The sequence below is a fragment of the Ailuropoda melanoleuca genome, chromosome 3, assembly GCF_002007445.2.
Source record: "Ailuropoda melanoleuca isolate Jingjing chromosome 3, ASM200744v2, whole genome shotgun sequence".
Classification (NCBI taxonomy): domain Eukaryota; kingdom Metazoa; phylum Chordata; class Mammalia; order Carnivora; family Ursidae; genus Ailuropoda; species Ailuropoda melanoleuca.
In genome coordinates this window covers 82523032-82545914 of record NC_048220.1, presented here as the reverse complement: position 1 = coordinate 82545914, position 22883 = coordinate 82523032, and the positions used below count along the sequence as shown (strand labels likewise).

At 48.3% G+C, this 22883-nt stretch overlaps 1 protein-coding gene across 1 annotated transcript in view; it reads left to right on the top strand.

Moving 5' to 3' along the window:
- The window catches only part of MCC (MCC regulator of WNT signaling pathway), a 407237-nt gene that overhangs the window by 340604 nt on the left and 43750 nt on the right, over positions 1 to 22883 (top strand). Inside the window, 4 exon segments of the mRNA XM_034656615.1 lie at positions 337 to 543; positions 17647 to 17793; positions 18729 to 18818; positions 19906 to 20054. Of these exon segments, the coding sequence (XP_034512506.1) occupies positions 337 to 543; positions 17647 to 17793; positions 18729 to 18818; positions 19906 to 20054 (593 nt within the window).

The window sequence follows — 22883 nt, the reverse complement described above, 5'->3', positions numbered from 1 at the left end:
CCCGCTAACAGGCTTGCTGTCTGGTTATATGCAACTCCGGAACGTGGACAGAGGACTGAAGCATTTGTGTGGACGTGGCCATTAGAGCCACAGATAGACAAACATCCCATGAAGGGACTGTGTTGTTCTGACTCTGGGGACTGCTGGGGGATGCAGACTGTGACCCAGGCGAGTGACCGAGCCTTCTCTGAAAATTGGTAGAGGGTGATTTGGGGGAAGTCATGGTTACTGTTGGCAGTGAAAGGGTGGTAGAACCCATTCTGTCCACACTCGCTGCCATCCTTTTCCTCCCCTCTCTCGCAGGGAACCCACTGGGCTTGTCTTTGTGTTTTCCAGACAGTCGAGGAGATTGAGGGGGTACTTGGCCGGGACCTGTATCCCAACCTGGCTGAAGAACGGTCTCGTTGGGAGAAGGAGCTGGCCGGGCTGAGGGAAGAGAATGAGAGCCTCACCGCCATGTTGTGCAGCAAAGAGGAGGAGCTGAACAGGACCAAGGCCACCATGAACGCCATCCGGGAGGAGCGGGACCGGCTCCGGAGGCGGGTGAGCATGCCAAGTCCGACGTGGCCCGGCCTTTCCCCCAGGCTGTGGGGCTGGAAGGCAACCAAACATATAGAGCCAAGGGCAGCCCCAAGAATTTTGTGGCATTCGTAATCTTGGGACTCTCCATGCTTTCTGATCAGGAAGTCGTTCTCTAAAGGGGGATAGTTTGAAAGTGCTGAGGTGTGCAGGTAAGATTTTAAAAAACACTATTCTCAGGAATCTAAGTGGATGGCAAAATTATATCAGCACAGTGATTCTCAAACCATTCTCCAGGGTATGCACATCTTCCCCAAGCTCAATTAAAATGTTCTTCCTTTAAGATAGACTAAGAATATTTTATAATTTGCAGAAATATATAGAATTTTCCCCTCTGCAGCTTCTTCTGAAAAATTTTCTTTAAATTTATAATACCTGCTCTCACTTACCTGCAATGAGTCTAATGTGAACTGCCGCCTCCTCTGGTGCGTTTATTAAGGTTATGGGGTATGTGTGTGTGTGTGATTCCTGGCGTTCACCCCAATGTACCAAACGTTCTAAGGCCTGCAGCAGCTTTAAGAACAACTTGCTTAGGAAATACATCCATTGCTAAAGGGGCTGATGTTTCAGCAGAGTCCTGTTTGGCAGAATCGTTAAAGCACTCAGTTTTCTAAAGATGGAGTTGTTTTTTTTCCCCCCTCAGGAACCCACAGTATTTCTTTGTTTGGCTGTGAATTTGATCTGTGATCAGTCTGGGGTAGAGCAGTGAATTCTTCAATCAGAAACGTTCCCTCTGAACTTCACTTTACATTACTGGACCTGCTTTACTCTCTTTCTCAATCTTGGCAATATTAGCAGCTTGCTTTCTAGTTGTGCTCTGACTGGCAACTCTGTACGCAGACGAAGTCGGCTTGGAGGGCGATGTACATCTGGTAGACCCCACATCCTTCACCATTGCTCTTGCTCCCTTACTTTTAAAGAACACCTTGGAAGTACCTTGTCTTCCTTAAGGTTCGCATGTGTACATCAGTCTGTTCTAAATGCACACACAAGTTGTCATGGTTGCCATTATGTATGACTATGGAAGAAATGACTATTTTTGAACTCGTCCTCATTTGTGGCTAATGCCATAATGAAAAGGCCAGCATTCCTACCTCTCCTATCTGAGCATGATTTTATCTGCACTCATGTGCCTAAGCTTATTTTCGGTCCCCAGCTGTACGGGATGCCTTTCTCCACACTGCCGTCAGCAGGTGTAAATCATCCCAGTCAGCAAAGACTTGATCTGGGCAAGCTGATGAAATGTACTTAGTGCTGAGGCCCACACCACCTGGAATTTCCTGGGCTACACTCCCCGATTGTTAGGACTAATGCCCTGATTAGGCATGCTTGCTCTTAGCGGGCACATTCTGACGGTGCATGTTTTGTGAAGGAAATGTTGATCTTAGGTATCATTGCATATTCTGGTTTAGAATAAACATTCTCCTCTAAACTTGAGTTACCAATGTACAAACAGGCCTGGATTGTGACAAGCAGAGGGTGAAAAGCCAGTCCCTCCTTCTGTGCAAGTACGTTCTCCCAACTCTGGAGGTCAATGTTAGGACCAGTGTAATGTCGTGGTACTGTTACGATGTACCTGGGGTCACAGCATGACCTGCAAGTCACCGTGAACCTTGAGCAAGTTACTCACCTCTCTGTACCTCAGGTGACTCTGCCAGGAAGTGGGAATAAGAATAGTGTCCCAGGCAGGAACATCAGTTAATACTCATAAAGCACTGAGACAACCTTTATTCTGATCACACTTATTACCTCTTACATTTTGTAGTTAACATTGTCGTATGCAGTCTGTATTTCCATTACATCCAAATCATGAAATGTTGAGGAACTTGTGTCTCTTCCTCAAGTGGAAACATCCTCAGGCGTGTGTACACCTACCCATGGTTTATTTCTATGTACTTCAGTCTAACTGTGGGTCCCGTGGAATTCACTGGCCGCCTTTGAATGCCAGTTTACCAGACTTTCAATGTTGGATCACTTCCACCCACCACCACCCAACATATTTCACTTCCCTGAGGAGGAATCTGTCTTCTGGGGTTCACTGTCTTCTGTTCTTCATGATGTGGGCCTCTTTGGAATGACTGAGGTACAGTCTCATTTCCATCTCTGTGATGCCACATGACACATGGCTTGTTTGCCTTTGCTGTCTTTAGAGCAGGTCTGAATTCATAGTTCACCAGACTCGCCTGAAAAGCAACTGGGGCCACGTTTTATTTATTTATTTTCCATTGCCCACATTCATTGTATAGAATTTGAACTGACCAGATCAATAGGATTGGGGCTTGCCCCCTTCCGCCTGTAATTAAACGAAGTGCTCTCAGTCGGTTTTCTAAGCCTTGCTCAAGATTTAATTAAATTAGATCTTTAATGTCAGTTAACAGATTGGGCTACTTTCCAGAGCAGTAACTAAGGAACAACAGGCAGATAATCTTTATTATTGGTCCCAGCTCGTTATTAAATGAGATAATCATTTATTTCTGCATGCGCTGTAATATAGCCATTCATTTCCTCACACTTAAAGAAGTGGGCTTCATTTAGGCAAGGTAGGATTAATTACCCTAGAAAGGAAGCACTCGGCTCTTCGTTCATTCATTTATTCATTTCAGGAACAAGAGTAGCCATCTCCTCTGTGCTGGGCAGAGAGGTTGCAAGGATAAACAGGATACAGTCCTTGGCTGGAAGGATGCTGGGGAGACAGGCAGGTCAACAGGTTGCGGTGATGGCAGGCGGTTACAATGTTGTAGGGAGGGTAGAGCACAGAGGGCGCCAGGGCAGTCCACAGGAGGGACATTGGATGGTAGGTGCAGCTTCTCCACACTATTTTCATCTTTTACCTAGTCGTTTAGGTCAACTGCCGTGTAGCCAAAATGATTGGTGCTTTCCTCAGACAGTTTGGTAAAGCACAGACTGGTGAAGTTTCTGGTAGAACTGTGACCACAGGCTCATGAACCTGTGTCCCATCGAGTCATGGACTTGACTCAAAATCAGGCCGTACCAGTTCCTTCTGAGATTTTGCATAAATTCTTCAGGAAGTTCTGCAAATTCACGACCTAACGTGGTGGTGGGAGTTTGTTCTGTGTACCCCACATCCCACCTGGGTATTTTCAGCACATCTGGAAATGAATTTCATCAGCCTCTCCTTGTCTCCTTCCTCATCCTTGGGATCTGACTTCTGCTTTGAGTCTCTGGTCATCACCACAGTAAATTCAAGAGACTAGAAGACACACTGTCTTGAACTAAATAAAAGTCACCCTGATCTCAAATTCTCCCTCTCTACTTCTGCTTTCCCTCTAAACGTCTTAAAAACCCTTAGTTAATTGACTTGGCTGGGGCAGGGGGAGGGGGCAGTATTTCCACTAGTGATAAGTCTGTCTTTTCCAAACCAATTATTCTTGATTCCTGAATGTGGTGTTACATTTACGAAGGGATTTCATTATTCTGTGTTCATAAGACCCATGTAATACAAATGGAATACCCAGTTTAGCTGAAGTCTTTTAAAATATAAATGAGGACTCAGCTCCAGATTTTTTAATGGCTGCCATTTGGCTCCTTGGCCAGGAAAAAGGACGAGTAAATTTCTAGAATGCTGCAGTGCCCATTTCCTCTCCCCTCACCTTGTCCTCCTAAACTGGAAGTAAGCCCAAATTCCTGGTAATATAACCTTTGGAGAGGAAAGGAAAGGAAGCTGGGAAAGGAGGATTACAGGTAAAAAGAGAGAAATTTCCTTCACACATTGTGCTTTCTGAGGACCATTAACTCTGAAGCTTTTCAAAGTAACAATCCTGTCATATTTTCCTTTGGGCCACTTTTATTTTTTTTTAACTTAAGATTATAAGTTTATTATAGCAAAAAATCAGAAGCAGCCAAAATGAAGAGGCACAGGTCTGGAAGGGGTCCAAATGCAGAAGTTCCTTTTGTGTTCTCCAGGTGGAATCCTGGATGGTATTACCTCCTTTTCAGGCAACACTCAGAGTATTGCCAACCAGGGAAGTTTACCCAAACTTCAGTATCCAAAGTTTTTATTGGGATTTCACGATGTAGACGGGCGTGATCGAGTTCAGCCACACGGCCAGTAATTCAGTTTCCAGTCCCTTCTGCTTCAGGGAGATGAGGCTGAGATCCTGTAGGCTGCGTTCAGGTTCGTGCTAATGACCAGTGGAATGGGACTGCACCGTGTCTGCCGTTGTCCTTCTCCTAGAGATCCAGGAGCATGGGAGGGTCCAGGGCTGTGGCGCTTAGGCAGGTGTGCAACACACAGGTCAAGCATGTGTCCCATGACCTCACCAGCCGGGGCCATTCACAGAGCGTCCTCTTCTATGACCTCAAGGTCCTCCCTAGAGCCATTAGTCCTAACTTCCATTGGTGCCAGTTTCTAAATACTGAACTGGTTTTACACACCAATTCCACCTTCAGTTTTCACCTGGTGTTATGTCCCAGGGAGCTTGTCCCATCGGTGGTCATGTTTAAAGGAGTTGGAAAGAAGAATCGAAATTAAGCCAAAGGGCCTGTTAGAGTAATTACTTTATAAGTTGACTGTGTGTTTTATTATGTACTTTTTTCTGCTCATTCATTCAAATTTACTAGTAGGCTGCCCACCTCTACCAGGAAATGAGATTTCTAGTGTCACACTGATGTGTACAGAGCAGGCTGTCTCTGAAGCAGCCATTCACTTGGTCTGAATTGTCTCCTGTTATATGCTAAGTCAGTATCTCTTTGATATTTTTAACTAAAAACCAGTAACAGTGGAGTTATTTCTGGAAGTGAAATTGTTGTGACCTTATGTAGGTTAAATAAAGATTCATCTCCGATTTGCCTTCCTTGGCTTTGAGTCCCATCTGAGCTCTTTCCGCTCTGCCTCCCCCTCCATGATGCTTTTCTTGACCACAGTGTCTGGATATGGAAAATGCAGGGCTGCAAAATGGTACTTTATATTTACTATGAATTTATATGTGTATAAATTTACATTGGCTATGTGGGCATGTATTTAAGATAGACCAGAACAATATAAACCAATCTCATAATAGTTATGGTGAGGAGGGGAAGCAAGTACCTGGCAGTGTAGGTCAAAGGGTACTCAAATTTTTCCACAGTGCTCTAATTTTTTTTTTAAAGATTTTATTTATTTGAGAGAGAAAGAGAGAGCACAGAGGAGAGGGAGAACCCCACTGAGCAGAGAGCCCAACGTGGGTCTCGAACCCAGGACCCCGGGATCATGACCTGAGCTGAAGCCAGACACTTAACTGACTGAGCCACCCAGGCACCCCCAAATTTTATTTTTTAAATGAATGTATTCTTTTGTATAACTTTTAATAGGTAGAAATATATACGTGGAAGGAAAGCTAATACGCCAAAATATCAACAGAGGCTAAATCCAGGCAGTGACATGCTAGGCATATGTTTCTTCTTTATACTTTTCCTTAATTTTCAAATTAAACAGAAAGTGGATTATGGGCAGTAATCCGCATCTCCCGGCTTTAACAGTTTCGTAGTCATACACAGTCTTCTCTTTTGTCCTTGATGGAATTTTGTTCGTATCTTATTTGTTCCATTTCTTCTTAGGAGTTTCTTTATATGAAAAAGACATGGCCGGTGTTAGCTAAGTTTAAATTCGTAAAGGGTTTGGAGAGAGAGGGAAGAGAGAACGACCACCTGTTTTAACACTCCCAGCCCTAATCTGGCCAAAAAGGAGGGAGCTGAGAGCAGTAGGGCTGGCTCCAGGGCTCTCCTTCCAACCACTATTGTGGGGGGTGTCAGGTGGTTCTTCCTTTGCGGGGCTGATCTGTTAGTCAGGATAAGGGTAGGTAACACAGCAGTTACAAATTAACTCCCCAAATTTCAGTGGCATGGCACACCGGAAGCGCTTATTGCTTGTTTGCACTGCGTGTCTAGCACAGATATGGGGATATGAGCACATGGCAGAGCACAGAGCTCTGCTCCGTGTCACTACTCGGGGGGGCCCATCACCTAGAATATCCCTTGAGGGGACCCACCCCGCTCACCGTCGGCCAGAACCGGACAGGTGCGCCACTTAACCACAGAGGCACGGAGAACGGGGAAGGAGCGTGTGGACATTTGTTGAGCAGTAAGTGTTCCAGGCTCAGCCGGTTGGTTTGTTTTGAGCGCTGCATCAGTAGACTTGCACGTGAATCGGAGGGCCGGAGAGACGGGCCGTCTGCCCCTCCATCCTGCGGCGGCTCTCAGCCTGTGTGTCAGAGTCACTGGAAACTCTTCCGGAGGCTATGTGCCCTTCCATGAGCCACTGAACCAATGGATGGGGTGCGGGACCGCGGGACACTTGCTCGTCTTGATCCCAGCAAGCGCCTGGGGACAGGAAAGGGAAGGAGGTGTCCTTCAGTCACCCTCTCGACATGGGCCGAGAGCCTCTCCAGGCATCTTCACCTCTCTTCCTGCAGGGTGAATGAAGGAGAGAACCTCAACTTTTCTGGCACCTTCTCCTCACACCTGACCTACTCCTCCTGGGGCCCAGTGTGGTGGTGATGAGCCCGGGGTCTGAGGGGGAGCCTCGCGCTGTGAAGAGCCCGCCCTGCTCTGTCCGCTCATGGGGGTCACATGAGCTAGAGGAGGAAGGGCAGAGAAGGATGTGACTGTCCTGGAATCCAGCAGGACACGGGCACCCTGGGGCTCTGGAGGCGAGGAGGCATGGCCTGGCATGGCGCGTAACTTCCCACACTCATCCGGGAGAGGAAGACAGTCTTACAAGGTGCCACTTACCACTGTGGTCTTTTTTTTCCCCAATGCAATCTTGGTAGCTTATTTTTAAAAACCTGTTCATATTGATGGTATGAACATTCTCTGAATTTTCAGAGTAAACATTACCCCTCTCGGACTAAGAACAGATACCTCTGAAGGCAAAGCAGGATTTAAAGCCTAAATTCAAACGCTGAACGTACTTTGAGCATTTGCTAGTGATGGGCAGTAGTGTGTGCACGTCTTGTTTCATCTGTACCAGAATTCTACAAGACCGCTGCTAGTATTAAACCCTTCTAAGGAGGAGACGGAGACCCACAGAAGTTTGCTTATCTTGTCCTAGTCTACACTGGCACCAAAATGTGGGCCCTGGTTGCCTTATTATGGGATGCAGTTTTCCTTGTCCTGTTGTCCAGATGCCTTTCCTGGGTCCTCCTCCCCCTTTTTCTCATTCTGTCACCTGCTTCCACTCAGACTAGAAGTTGGCGAGCCACCCTCTGCTCCAGTAGCTTGAGCACGAGATCCCTTCTGCTTGTCCGGACCAACCTTGCTAGCGTGCTAACACAACACTAAGTGAAGGCGAAAGGAGTTTGTTTCATGGAGAAGAAGTGAGCTGTGTGTGTATTTCTCTTGATTTGAGCCCAGCAGAGCATCCCTGGTAAAACCTGTCGCCCTTCCTCTCTGTAGTTTGAGGAGGGCTGAAGTGTGGGGCTCAAGGCAGGGAACCCGCAGAACTATGATTCTCTTCATGGCCTCTTTGGAAACCGTTCTAGGGACTCTGAAAGGGCTTCCTGCACATTGGTGCTGTGGAAACTGTGAGGTATCTTTTTCAGTTGTGAGCACCGGTGTTGGCGTCTCCATCCCTGACCTCTGTTTTCCAACCCCTGTTCTGAAGTCCCAGGTCAGGCTGTTTAAGGCGGACTCGTGGCTATCAGGAAAGTAGCTGACTCCCTTTGTTGGAAAGCTGGTAAGAAATTAGGAAGGCAGCCAAAACTCTGACTTTTTCCCTGATGTGGCCATTTTGATAATCCGGTCCAGGGTCTTCGGTGCTCTATAGAACAAGAGAGAAAACGGTGCGCCTACCTAGCACATCTTCAGAGAATTGAAATGCTCTTGGGTTCGCTTCCCTCCTTCTGTTTCTAAAATCTCCAGTAAGAGAGCGGTTCTTTGCAAAATCTGGACGTGGAGGAGGCTGCTGTCCGAGAAGCGGAAGGGACCGACTGCCCAAAGCTCATTAAGGAGAGCTTTTGTGGCCCAGTAGTTCTGCCTCTCTGCAGGGCCGAAACCCCCTCATCTCAGCCAGCTCCGTGACACCGTGAAATTATGAATTACAACCTAATTGCCCGAAATTACAGTCGCCCAGCCGACATTGCTGCACATTGTAAGCCGAGCAGACTCCTTCTGTCTGGTGACTGTGTTTCTAATCCCGCTCAGGACTCCTGGGCCACCTTTCATTCCTGCATGTCACCCGTCTGTGGACCACGTTCACAGATGACTTCGTCAGCCGTGCAGTCGTCTTGTCTGCGTCCCTATGGCTGTCCTGGGGGATGGAAGTGTCCAGCAGATGACCCATCTTATACTCGTCCTAGCCTCCCTTTTTTGGTGGACTTCCCTCAACTGGGGAAACCCTCCCCTGTGCCTGCCCCACTGGACGTTGGTCTCTGCTGGCTCCAGTCCCAGATTCTTCCCCGCCAGCATCTCGCTGTCTGGCTGCCATAATCTCGTAGGCTCCTGACCTCATCTTTGTATTTACTTTCTTTCATTTGTTGGCTTTTATTTGGCCTGTGAGGGTAGAGAGATAAGCTAATGACATTCCTCTGTTAAAAGCACACTCACTGATCTGTGAAAGGTCCGTCGCTTAATTTATTTATTCCTTTTATATCCCATTCCCTTTCCCCATTTTGCATATGTCTTCATACACAGTGTTTTGTATCTTGTTTTTAATTTACATAAATGTCGTTGTGCTGTGGACTCCTTCCTCCCACTCAGCACTCTGAATCTGCCCACATTGCTGTGTGTCCCATTGGGCCTGCCGCACCAGCGGCCACCTCGCAGTCTGTAGGGTCTCTGCCACGCGGACTGTACCCAATGACAAGACTTCCCACTACCGCAGATGGCATTGCAGCGCCTGGACCCTCGCACACGTCCCTGTCGGGCGGGGGGGACTTTGTCTGCAGTACGCATCCAGCAGCAAGGTTGCAGACTCCTGCGGCTGCGTATTCTCCTTCGAGCAAGCGCCTTGCCAGCCCCCGCCCTCACAGGCCGCATAGGAAGCTTCCTTCTGCCACACTTCCCTGCCAGCTTTCATGCGTACCACAGTCTCTTTCCAAGGGCTGTTTTTCAGGGTTTGATTTCCTTGTGACCTAAAGCATGCATCCTTAAGAAGTCCTTTCAGTGAAGGTCCACGCAGGACAAACTCTTCTCACGGCGAATGCCTTTGCTCTTGCCCACGCCCTGGCTGGCGGCCGCATGCCTTCCTGGCTGCTGTAACAATCTGCGGCAGACCTGGTGGCTTCCAAAGACACGGGCTGGGGGTTTCACAGCCCTGAAGGTTAGAAGTCGGAAGTGCTTCTTGCTCCCTGACCTCGGAGTATCGCCAGGCTGCATTCCTCCCCGGGCTCTGGAGGATGAGCGGCCTCCAGCCCCCTTCCAGCTTCCAGGGGCAGCCAGCATTCCTTGCCTCTCAACGCTTCCTCCAGCTTCAAAGCCAGCAGCTGAGCAGCCTCGGACTTGCCTCTCTAACTCGGGCGCTCCTGCTTCCCTCCTCCGATGATGCCTCCAGTGGCTGTGTCCACCAGATCACCAGGGATTTCTGCCCATCTCAAGATTCTCCATCATTCCTGCACATTCCCCTCTGCCGTGGAAAGTCCCATATTCACCGTGCTCTAAGGCCACAATGAGGACGTGTCTGGAGGCCATGATTTGGCCTACCACAGGAGTCGACCTAAGTATTAAATTTTAGGGTGAGAGTTTTTAGTTTTTGAAGGTTTGTTTTCTTTTATAATATTCAGCAGATTACAGTGAGACCAACGCCTTATCAGATACGGTCCAAGGTGCTGGCAACGCAGAAGTGAGTTAAACGGACCAACACCCTTTCTCTCAGAACCTAAGGTGGCTGTGCCTCCCACCAGCTTTAAGATAATCTCTTTATTCCTTTTCCCCCTATGTTTGCCTTACAGTGTTGCTACGTGTGCAATTATGTTTGCATCCTCATTATCCAAGTAGCTTTAGCGGCATAACAAACCACCCCAAACTTAAAGACCTAAAACAATGACTTGTTCCTATCCGGATCCCCATGGCTCCCCAGAACCATGCACTTGGCAGTTCTCGCTTGGGCTCAGATGTGGTTACAGTCAGATGGTGGCCAGGGCCAGTCACCTTGAAGGCATCCTTACTTATAGGTCTGTGGGGGTGAGGCTGTCGTCTGGAGCCTTAGCAGGGACTGTTGGGCAGAAACACCTACCAGCACCCTCTCCAGGTGGCCCAGGCTTCCTCACAGTGGAGTGGCCGGCTTTTAAGAGCCAGCATCCCTAGAGGGAGCAGGCAAAATGGATTCTCCTTTTCTGATCTGGCCTCAGAAGCTCTGTAGGATTGCTCCCACTGCACTCTGGTCATTAGAAGCAGTCCCACAGGCCAGACACAAGCGAGGGGATGGCTCTACCCTTGACGGAGGGACTAGCAAGGAACGTGCAGGCATATCTACGCACTGCAGCAGCTGGCTGGAACCCAGGGTGCTTCAGTGTTAGGACTCAGGTCTGCCTCCGCTGCTGGAAAACACATGTTTTCTTGTCAGAAACTGTTTCTCCATCATTTCCTGCGTTCTCTTCCTCTGGAACTCCTTTAAACGTATGTTCGGGCCTCGGTGGGTCACTTGTGGTCTCGGTGACACATGCATATTTTGTATCTCTTTAGCTCCCTGTGCTGTGTTCTGAAATAATTTCTCTGTGCTCTGTTCCAGGTTACTTATTCTGTTTTCAGTTTTCTCCAGTTGAGAGTTTAACCAGTACATTGATTTTATGTCATTGGCTACATTTTCTACTGGCTTATTTTTCTCGTCCACCTACACTTGTTTGTTATCTGCCTGGTTTCGTTTCCTAATTCCTTTTTATAGAAATTACTCCTTTTAGGGGCGCCTCGCTGGCTCAGTTGGAAGAGCCTGTGACTCGATCTTGGGGCCATGAGTTCAAGCCCCACGTTGGGTGTAGAGATTACTTAAATAAATAAAAACACTTTTTAAAAAAAGAAATTAATCTCTTCATCTTTTAAAGGGTCCTACACAGATTGATTGTGACATAGTTTGCTGTTTGCTTTATTTTCGTTTCTTCTCGGGTGGCTTCCCCTCACGCTGTAGACTGCTGCCTCTCCTGGGTCATGGGCGCTTCGCCCAACCGTTCCGCCATGTCCAGCAGCTTCCAGTCACAGAGTGTTGTGTCTCCTCTTCTTCCCGTGATATGGGTGATTGACAAATTAAGTCTCTGAGGCACTGACCGGCTGGTGAAATCCAGACCGTTTTAGCTCTTCATTTCTGAGATGGGCCCTGCAGTACACAGATGCTACAGGTTGGGACTCAACACCCAAAGGTGTCCTGGGTCTGGGATTTTGGCTTCCTATGGTTGACCCCTGGGCACAGTACTCCGGCCTCTTTCCGGCTTCCTCCCTGCTAGTGCGCTGGTCACAGAAGGGCGGGGCGGGAAGGTTCCAGGCTTACACAGGAGGATCCTTGCCCAGACAGCCTGACTCGCAGGGGCCCCTCTCTGCCCCGCCCCGGTCCCACACGCTACGCCCTGGTCGCCATTCCCAGGCTGCTGCGGCACCGCCCCCTCCTAACCTCTGTAGCTTTATTTCCACTCATTTCTGGCACCTGGAGATCTCACTGCCTTTCTTTTAACCTTGGCAGTGAATCTCTCTCTCATTGTTCCTCATTTATGCAACATTTCTATGCGTGCTTAGGAAGAGTGCCTGTTTACTTTAGCTGAGGCTGTGATAGCTGGAAATTGTCATTTGTTCTGTGTGCAGACCGTTATTCCTCCCGTTTCCAGCCTCCTTCTCATTCTTGTCCTTCGTGTACCTGCCAAAGCTGAGTCTAAGCCCTGCCAACCTTCTCCAGGGTAGACAGGCCGCCTCCCCTTGGGAATTTGATAGAATTTGCCTCTTCCATTCCGTTCCTTCCATCAATACTCTTCCTTCCACTTTGCATTTACAGAACGTATCCAAATCTTTCTGCTAATGCCCTACGCCTGTGCTTTTCACTGTTACGGTTTTAATCCGTTTTTTATTCTTTACTATTATTTTCATGAGGTCTCCGGAGTTTGCAGAGAACAATGCATTTACTCAGTCTACTGTCTTGAATGAAAGAGCTCAGCTGAGTTCTCAGTGCTGCTGTGTAAGCTTTTTTTTTTTTTTCCTTCTTTTTTGGTCCATTCAGCTTCCTTCCTCGTTTCTGACATCTGCTACTCCCTCCCTCGCCCCTAGCAGAAGACCTCAGCTCTTTTCTCTTAGAGAAACAAACCATCAGATGGGGGCCATTCTGTTCCCCAACCTCTCTCTCCCATCTACAAACTGACCTTTCTTATTATCTATCCTCATCTCTTTCCCTTCTCTCCTGGAGCAAAATCATGTTCTTGTCTGACCTCTGTTGATCCTTTCAAATCACCTGGCTATGTGTAGGCTCTCCCCTGACCCCCCCACTGCCCTGCCTCTTCCCTGGGCAGTTTCATCCACACACAAAATTCCTAAACTGTATACCCAGTTCTGATCTTCCCTTAGGTTATATTTCTAAGTGCTGACTGAATACCCCCACTCACATACCCCATGGTTTTCTCAGATTCAGCATGTCCAAAGGTAGCATCTTTATTTCTCTCTGGAAAGTCTGCTCCTTCTTGTGTCTTCCCCACTGTGCCGAGTAGCCCTGCTTCACTGACTCACCCGAGCCGCCAGTTTGGACTGTTTGTTTGAACTTCCTCGAATAGTTCTAGAACTGCACTGGCCAATACAGTAGCTACTGGCCACACACATCTATTTAGATGTGAATTCAAATGGACTAAAATAGAATACAGTTAAAAATGTAGTTCCTTGGGTCGAGTAGGCCCCCTGCAGATCCCCAGTAGGCACGTGAGGCCAGGGCACCCGTAGAACGTCACTGCTACCCGAAGTCGTTGAGCGGTGCTGGTCTAGGGTGTGTTTTGCCATTTTTGCCCCCATTTTGTTGTGTTTGAGCCTCATCGTCTCTCTCTTGACTCACCCCGTTTTTCTCGCTCATTTCAGTTCATTCTCTTTTCTAATCAAGTTATTTTTTATAAGATCCTTTACTCCCTTTGAGAGTCATTAAGGTATAAATGAGAAATGCAGAGTTCTGGCATTCTAATGTCACTCCTTACTCGAACCTTTCAGAGCCCTCCGCACCCTGCCCCGCCCTGCCCCTGTTGCCTTTTCCGTTTTATTTGCTTGGTGAATTACTTCACCTCCAAGACTGAATCCCAGTGTTTCCTACTGTGGCAAGGCGGAGGCACGGGTTCTTTTGTACCTGGACGTTCCTGTTGATACCCCTTTTCAGAGTGCATTCACATTGCAATGTTTGGCTAGACTCCAAGCCCCTAAAAAACAAGAATTTTACCTTCTTCTATCATGTTTCCAATATATGCAAGAGATTGACTTTTTTTTTTTTTTTGAGAGAGAGAGAGTGAGCTTGTGTACATGGGGGGGTGTGGAGGGCAGAGGAAGAGGGATAGAATCTTAAGTAGGCTCCAGGCTCAGCGTGGAGCCCAACGTGGGGCTCAGTCTCACCACCCTGAGATCATGACAGCCGAAATCGAGAGTCAGTCACTTACCTGACTGAGCCACCCAGGTGCCCCTGCAACAGATTGACTTCTTTTCTAGGGCCTCTAGATGAGGACTGGCTGTGTGCTCACTTCAGGAGAAATGAGAAAACGGGCACTCAAATCACGGTCTGTGTTCTGTGGCTGAACTCCAATTGAGCAAGCCTGGGAAGGGTGATGAATGACCTTCCTACAAGTATCAATTCCTAGTTTGGAGTAAAGCTGTGATTCCTGGCTATCCCCTGACTCTGAACCACATATTTTGCAGAGACAAATATATTTTAATATTTTCAGTGAAAGATGGGTATATTATTTAATTACCTCAAACTCAGTGGCTTAAAACAACAGAAATTTATTCTCTCACAGTTCTGGAGTCCATGCAGTCAAGGTGTTGGCAGGGCTGCGCTTCCTTCAAGGGCTCTGGAGGAGAATCCTTTCTTGACTTTCCAGCTTCTGGTAGGTCCTGGAGTTCTTTGACTTGAGGCCAGTCTCAGCCTCCATCTTTACTTGGCCTTCCTCTCTGTGCCTCTGTGTCTTTTTTTTTTTTCCCTCCTCCCCTTAAGTAATCTCTACAGCCAATGTGGGGCTCGAACTCACAACCCCAAGATCAAGAGTCACATGCTTCACCGACTGAGCCAGCCAGATGCCCCATGTACCTCTGTGTCGTAAATTTCCCTCTCTTTTTTCTTATAAGGATACAAGTTATTAGATTTAGGACCCACCCTAAATCCAGGATGATCTCATCCTGAGACTCTTAATTTAATTATATCTACAAAGAACATATTCCAAAATGAGGTCACATTCACAGGTACTTCGGGTTTAGAACTTGAACCTGTCTTTGCAGGCGGTGGGGGGAGTGAAGGGCATGACAGCCTGCAAGAGTGGGTAAGAATAGGAATGAAGACAACCATAGCTGTGTCTCCTTTCTCCCAAGGTTCACCTAAGCTGAATCAGCAGATTGGCTGTAGCCTTCATTTCTGTGCATTTATTCATTTAAATTAATTAACCCCCCCACCTCCAAATCAAGAAAAGAGAGAAGGCTATTTAATCCAGCCAGCTATTTATCTTCACGACAAGCTCACTCCACTCCCCTCAGCTGGATTTTTTTCACTGCCAAACAATTATCATTAAATGATAAAGTGTAGACCAAAAACAAACATGTTTATCATTCTGTAGTTTTCAGAGGCATTCTCTAGGTCTAACACTTTTTAAACGAAATGGATATTTAGATTTAGAAATCGTTTTAATCATGCACACCTGTGCACAAGCAAGCTGTGGAAAGACAGGAAGAAAGACTCTTAGGTACCTTCTCTGCGTTTATTTCTCACTGCATCTAAATTTCCCACAGTGGACATGTTTTACTTGAGTGATTAGAGGAAGAAAATTCTTTCCAATAATATGGGTAGTTCTAATGCAGTTTTTGTAAATTGCCTGGGACAGTGTAGATATATATTTTAAAGTAAGGCGAGTGGGCCCCTCGGCATTCGAGGAACCAGCTACGGCTTGTTTTGTGAACGGTTCAGATGCTCTGGATTTTGGAGTGGTGTTAACATTGTTAATTATTCAGGACTTTCACAGCAGTAGCAACTGAAATCCATGGTCTCCATCAGGGATGTTTCCCGGCTGCCAGGAGGCCGGCTTGATGGGAAAGCAGGCCCCCCTTTGCCATGCGGCCGAACAAGGCATCCGCGCTATGCCTCTTCTGGGTTTGTTGGGGACCACTCCAGAAGGAGCCCTGTCATCTCTCGCTAGCAGTGCCATTTGGCTTTAACAAGCGTATGTTTTTCAGTCTTTAAACTATTTTGAGGTCTGCCCTGGGTCTGGTGTGCTGTGAGGACGACACCCCCACCCCCCCCCCGTTACTGGAAGCCACAGCTGAGTGTGGGGCACTTTGTAGCCCTTACACTAGTGAAATGTAATTCTCTCTGAGGCGATTTTCCTATTTTGGCTTCTAATATGTTGATGAATTATAGAAATTTCAATTACTTTTGGTTCCCAATTTAGCAGGATGGAGACATCCAAGATATTTAATATGAAAAGCTTTCCAGTCACGTGACTGCATTCCTCCCGTCTCTGGGACTAAAGTGCTGTGTGGTCCCGGGAGTCCCTTAGGACTGAGGGTGTGAGCCCCCAGCTGGGGAGCATCTGCAGATCTTGGGAGCCTATTAAATATGCAGATTCCACCCACTAAATCAGAATACCTGGGGGTGAGGCCCTGGGCTCTGTGTTTTAACAAGCCTCCTGGACATCCTGGTGCACTGACAAGTTTGGAAAGCCCTGACTTAGACATCCCGGTGCTAATTCTTCCCAGCAGGACCTGGTGCCCGTTTGTAAGGACCCGTGGGTGCTGTAGGCAGCTTGCCCCTCAAGGTAGACATTGTAGCTGATGACAGCACTGTGATCCAGGTTACCAGACCAGTTTCTCTCAATTATTTTCACTCACTTGGAACACTTCTCACTTTGGAAATCACTGAGCCGTAACCTTAGAGAAGAGAGTCTGGACATTACATTCTGTGCAGGTAAATAAATGTGTGTTCTTAATGTCATTCAAGAAGGCCCTGTGTGGCGCGCCTGGGTAGCGCAGTCGTTAAGCATCTGCCTTCGGCTCAGGGCGTGATCCCGGCATTCCGGGATCGAGTCCCACATCAGGCTCCTCCGCTGGGAGCCTGCTTCTTCCTCTCCCACTCCCTGCTTGTGTTCCCTCTCTCGCTGGCTGTCTCTCTCTGTCACATAAATAAGTAAAATCTTTAAAAAAAAAAAAAAGGCCCTGTGTGTCTCTTTTATGCAGAAAGACTGTTCAGATATTCCTTCCCGCTGTCCCCTGGATAATCCCATCTCCACGGCTCTTGGGGGGAAAGCTGCAGGTGCGTCTGAGTCTTGCCCTTCGCCTCCCCTCCGTGCCGGCGCGTGTGGCTCTTCCACACCACACGGTTCTTCCAATACAGTGTGTCACCCCGAAGCCTGTGCTCTCGTGCAAGCGGTTCTCCCGCCCCCAGTTTGCTCGACAGCACCCTCAGAGCCCACCCCACCTCATCTTGTCCATCTTACAGGATTCTGCTCCAGCACCATTTCCTCCTTCCCTCTCTACTTGAGATGGAGGCACATTCTTCCCTTTGCCAGCTTCCTACAGCTCCCTAGGTAGATATTTACAGCATTAACGTGTGCTTGCTTTGAAATTACGTGTTTCTCTTCCTCTGAGCTTTGAGTTTTGGGAAGGTGGCGATTTCACCCCGGGTTCTCCATGTGCAGTGCGCAAGACATTCAGCCCATAAGGCAGAATGAATAAACATTCCTTAAAGATGGTCTTTCCACCTCTGCTGGAAGCTTTCAGAGCCGTAGAAAACATTTTCAGATCCTATGCCACCCAGTGGCCGGTCTAGTTAAGAATACAGCAAACTTTTATGCGGACTCAACCAAGTTAGCTTTAGTTAGCTTTTCAGTGAAGCTGATCTCTTCATGGAAATGAAAACCCAGCCATCCAGCCATCTGGCTGTTTGTTCTTTGACCAGGGAAGCCGCGGTGTCTGAAGTTTGCACTGTTATTTCAGGTTCGAGAGCTTCAAACGCGACTACAGAGCGTACAGGCCACCGGGCCCTCCAGCCCTGGCCGCCTCACTTCCGCCAACCGCCCAGTGAACCCCAGCACCGGGGAGCTGAGTACAAGCAGCAGCAGCAATGACATTCCCATTGCCAAGGTGAGCTCCAGGGGAGGGCGGGAGCCCTGCTCTTTTATCTGGAATCCGCACCAGCCTCTACCACGCATGGCCACTGCAGGCACGTGATGAGCTCACAAGGGCCCGAGGAGCTTCCCTCGAGTCTCTCACAGGCCTCCTATGCTGCAGCGGCAGGGAGAGAGAACCCACCGGTAGTTTTGTCTGTCTTGGCTGTGACCTGTATGCCAACTCTCCTTAATCAGCCCGCGGGAGCAGCTCACAGCTGGCAAGTCGTTGTGGAAAGTGAGATGTTTTGTCAGGTTTTACAGCAGTACGGAGTGGATGGATATTTGCTCTTGAGGACTGAGATTCATCTCAGGAAGGGACCCCGAGTGATGAATCAGTGATCGCCCTTCTCATAGGACCCACAGCCCGGCCTGCAGAAAAATAGGTTCTGCTGGGCAGGCCATGGTGTTAGAGCAGCAGCCCCACCCCCGTGCATGTGCTGAGTCTGCCCCAGAGGGACTGTCCCAGTGACACACGCGCTCTTCCCCGGTGGTCTGCCCGTCTCCGCGAGAACGGTGGTTCTCAGCCATCAAGCTGAATAAGTGGGGTCAAACCGTTGTTTCTCAACCAGGAGTGATTCTGTCCCCCCAAGGGATATCGGGCAGTGTCTGGAGACGTTTCTGATGGTCACCACTAGAGTGCTAGTGGTCCTGCTAACCAGCCCACAGGGCACAGAATAAATCTCGACAACAGAGAACATTCAACCCAAGATGCCACGAGCGCTGAGGTTGGAAAACCCTGGGTTAAGCAGATGGTGGAAAAACTGGAACGAGTGAGTTATTTTTCGGAAATTGATGCATCAGTTTCATCGTCATGGCTAATGGCTAAACAGTAGCCCTGTATAAGCTTAGTCTCGACAGTGTATCTGAAGAGTGAGGGGTCATTTTTCGATGATTTTTTTGTTTTTCTAGATTGCCGAGAGGGTGAAGCTGTCGAAGACCAGGTCCGAGTCTTCGTCGTCGGACCGGCCGGTCCTGGGATCAGAAATCAGTAGCATAGGGGTGAGTGTTCACGAGAAGCAACGCAAGACAGCGCCCGGTACAGCTACGCAGATAGCAGATCACAAATGACGGAACTTCCCAAGTTCACCTCCCGTAAACAATTATGAAATAAATCCGACCCCATTTCCTTCCAGAGGGTCAGATTAAAGGGTACAGTAGTTTCTTCATCGGGGAATTACTTCTTCAGCAGTAAGGGAGTTTCTCTTTTTCTCTACCTGAAAACTGTCAGAAAGAAATTATTTAGGTCTAGTTACTGGCGACGGCGATGAAAGTCCTAACGTCCCTGCTTTATATCACCCTGCACCCCAGAGACGGAGTGGGTCAGGGAGCTCTAGAAGAACTTTACCTTTCGCACATGCCTCTTAAAAGGGAACGTGCTCTCCAGTGAGGATGAATGCTTCCTTTGAGTGTAGCCCAATGCTGGCAGAGACCAGAACCTTCTCGCTTAGTGCCAACGTTTTCATCTGGAGAGCCTCTAAACCCCTTGAGGCCATAAGAGCTGACGGATGGTGAAAAGGAAGCAGTTTCAGTTCCCTAAGGAATATTTTTTTAGGATTGGGGATGAGGCTGAGAGAGCCGGCTATTTGATCCCCAGGGGTGGGGAAAGCCTGAATAGTACTTTTAAAACCCTCCTTTAGAATTTTGCACTAAAAAAAAATTGCCTGCATCCAGATTCGGTGCCAGAGCCAAACTGTGAAAATAAAGGAACCGGCTGCTCTCTTTGGCTGCAGCAACCAGAGACGAGGGTCCAGAGGGCAGGGGGCTCAGGAAGGGGCAGAGAGTCCAGACCCTCTGTTCAATATCCAAAACTTGAGGAACTCTGAAGGGGCATGCTCCCCCAGGCGTGCTGCCCAGCAACACACGCCTGGGGCGTACAGCTGTATTTCGATCCTGTTTATGTACTATTTTCACAGTAGTTAGCTTTTTATCAGAGACTCATACAGACTGAGAAAAATCAGGGTAACCATCTTCTGGTGCCTGATTGTTGAGGAATATCGGCTATAAGTTCTTCTGCGTGCAAAGCATGCCTGAGGACCGGTCCCTAAAGCGACACTGTCTAGAGCAGGATTCGTGCTCACCTGTACAGGTGTCCAGCAGCGTGGCGGAGCACCTGGCCCACTCTCTTCAGGACTGCTCCAACATCCAGGAGATCTTCCAGACACTGTACTCACACGGATCTGCCATCTCGGAAAGCAAAATTCGAGAGTTTGAGGTGGAAACGGAACGGTTGAATAGGTAAAGAGAAATCCTATATATTTGAGCGGTGGTGTTGCAGGGGTGGGGAGTTGCCCTCCTCTCCCTTTCAGAGATCATTTCAGGTTGGCTTAGGAATTGTGACATAGAGAGATGCTGTCAGGCTGGTGGGCGGGAGTTCCCTCCTCCTTGTTCATCCAAGGGTACTTACAGAAGTCGGGGCTGGCTTCATGGGCGTTGTGCGACCTGTGTCCTCACATGCATGAGCGTCATGTTTGGAAGGACCCCACACTTGGCTTTACTGTTCTATGGTCACCATTTTAATTTCTTGGGGTGCCTGGGGGGCTCAGTTGATTAAGCGTCTGCCTGCAGCTCGGGTCCTGATCCCGGGGTTCTGGGATCGAGCTCTGTGTCAGGCTCCCTACTCGGCGGGGAGTATCCTTCTCCCTCTCCCTCTGCAGCTACCCCTGCTTGTGCGCGCTCTGTCAAATAAATGGGTAGAATCTTTAAAAAAATAAAAATAAATTCTTAATAATTTATGAAGCAGAGTGCCACCTTTTCATTTTGCCCTGGCCCTTGCAAATTATGTAGCAAGTCCCGAGAGCTGTTTGTATTGAATGACAAGTAGGTCAGAAAGACAAGATGGCTACCGAGCTGCAGGCCTGTGCTGCCAGGAACCACAGAGAGAAACTCTGGAATGTTGAGTCAGCATCCTAGGGGCGCCTGGAGCTATCAGGAACCAGCAAAGGCGGTCTGATCGAGGCATTCTGGGATTGACCAGGCATGCTGATCTAGCCCTCCTTGCTCCTCCGGGGGGTTGCCTAATTTTATTTATGTTCTTTGCAAAAGTAAACCTTCCGTCCCTACAGTCTATCCTACTTAAGTCCTACTTAGAATCGCTTTCTAAGTAGCTCTAACTGTCCTACTTAGACAAATTTTCCAGTTTTATGGATTCTTCCCAAATCTCACAACAGGGGTAGTTAAAGTTTGTACTCATGCCTCTTGGCAAAGACTGGCTTGTAGGTCATCCCAGCAATGAGAGTTGCTGAAAAAGCAAAGAAGGACCAGGGCCAAGTCCTGGTAAACCACTGACTCAGAGTGGGTCCCGCAGGGCAGAGTGTACTACTGAATCCTATCCAAGTGTGGTGTGGCTCCCTTGACCTACCAGTCTTCAGTGGGAGAGCATAGTACGAATTTGAAAGGCTTATGAACTAACCAGGAAGAAATGGGGATGCTGTCCCCCTCCACTGTTGCTTAATGCCTTTCCCCTGGTGTCTGGCAAACCTGAATAAATTGAATTACCATATTAGTCCTCCCTGATTTGAAGCTGTTTAATATAGTGCTTGAGGACTAAGGAAATGCAGCAATCTAGGTCATTTCAAATCTGGAAATTAAACGGTTTCCTTATTAAATCCAAAATACTTAAGACAGTCCTGATGATTAACTTGTAGCAGTAAAGCAGCCGCCCTCTCGGCACCAGGGCCAGGGAGTGCCTAAGAATCGAATCAGATAGGCCCTTTGCAATTTGATGAAGTCAGATGCCTTCGGGGGCCCTCCGAGAATGAGGATTCGGGGATTTAACAAGCCTGCTTTGTGGTTGAACTTGCGAGAGGTTCCTTTCTCCTCGGTTCTGTGCACCTAGGAGACACCAAAGAAAGGGGAAGCATTTGGTGCTTGTAGCTCACATTATTATGGTGTTTCACAGTTTACAAAGGGTTCTCACAACCACTTAATCTTCAGCTTGGGAGGGCAGAACAGTCCCATTTTGCAAATGAGAAAACAAAAGCTTCGATATTGAGCGGCTTGCCTTGAGTCCAGAGCTGTTAAATAGCCCAGCTGGAATTCTACCCCTGCCCTTGGACTTCCCCTCCAGTGTTGTCCCATGACCATAGCTACAACTGGAATGCGGGAATGACCTTAGAAATAGTCTACCAGGATGGCCTCATGTCTGTTATTAAACTACCTACCTCAAAGTTGGAGGCCCTATTATACCCCCCAAAATGAGAGCCCTTAGCTTTGTGATTGTGTGTGTGGTGGGGGTCATACCTCCTCAGAAGTGTTTCTTTACTCAACCAATCTGTTTTAAGCACCTACTCTGCCACAGCTATTTGTCATGCAAAGGAAAGAAGACAAGGTCCCTGCTCTCCTGGAGCTTCTATTCTGTTCTGGGAGCTCTACAAGAAGCAAACAAAGGAGATCACAAGAAACTCCCAGTAAACAGGGCACTGTGATAGCATGGGGGCGGGGTTGAGTTTTAAGTAGGCTCCACACCCAGCATGGAGCCCAGTATGGGGCTCAAACAACCTTGAGATTGAGACCTGAGCCAAGATCAAGAGTCAGACGCTCAGAGGAAGGAACCACCCAGGTGCCCCAGGGGGTGTTGCTTTTAGATAGGTAGCCAGGGAAGGCATCTCGGAAGAGGTGGCTTTAAGTTGCATTTTAAGGGGAAAAGGAAGCAGCCATATGACAAACTAAGAGTCTTACGGAGAAACTGACAACCTTAAAGTGGAAAAGGAGGTTGACACGAAGTGGGAACTGTCCCAAGGCATTGAAATTCCTGCCCCCTGTCCAACCAGCAGTCAGCAGTTGTGGGACTGTCCAACCTGGAAGGAGTTTCGGACACAATCGGCAGTTCCTGGTCCACTGCCCATTCAGAGGCCCTTAGGGACAGTATCTTACTCCCTGATTCACCCGTTGTTCTGCTCTGGTAGTGACTGGTTAAGAGTACAGGGTCTGCGGTCAAACTGGTTCAAACCCCAGGGCAAGGCACTTACCGCTTCGGTGCCTCTTCTTGCTCGTCCGAGAATGGGGACAATCATACTGAATTCAAAGGGCCGTGGTGGGTTATCGAGCAGGGGTTCAACAAACAGC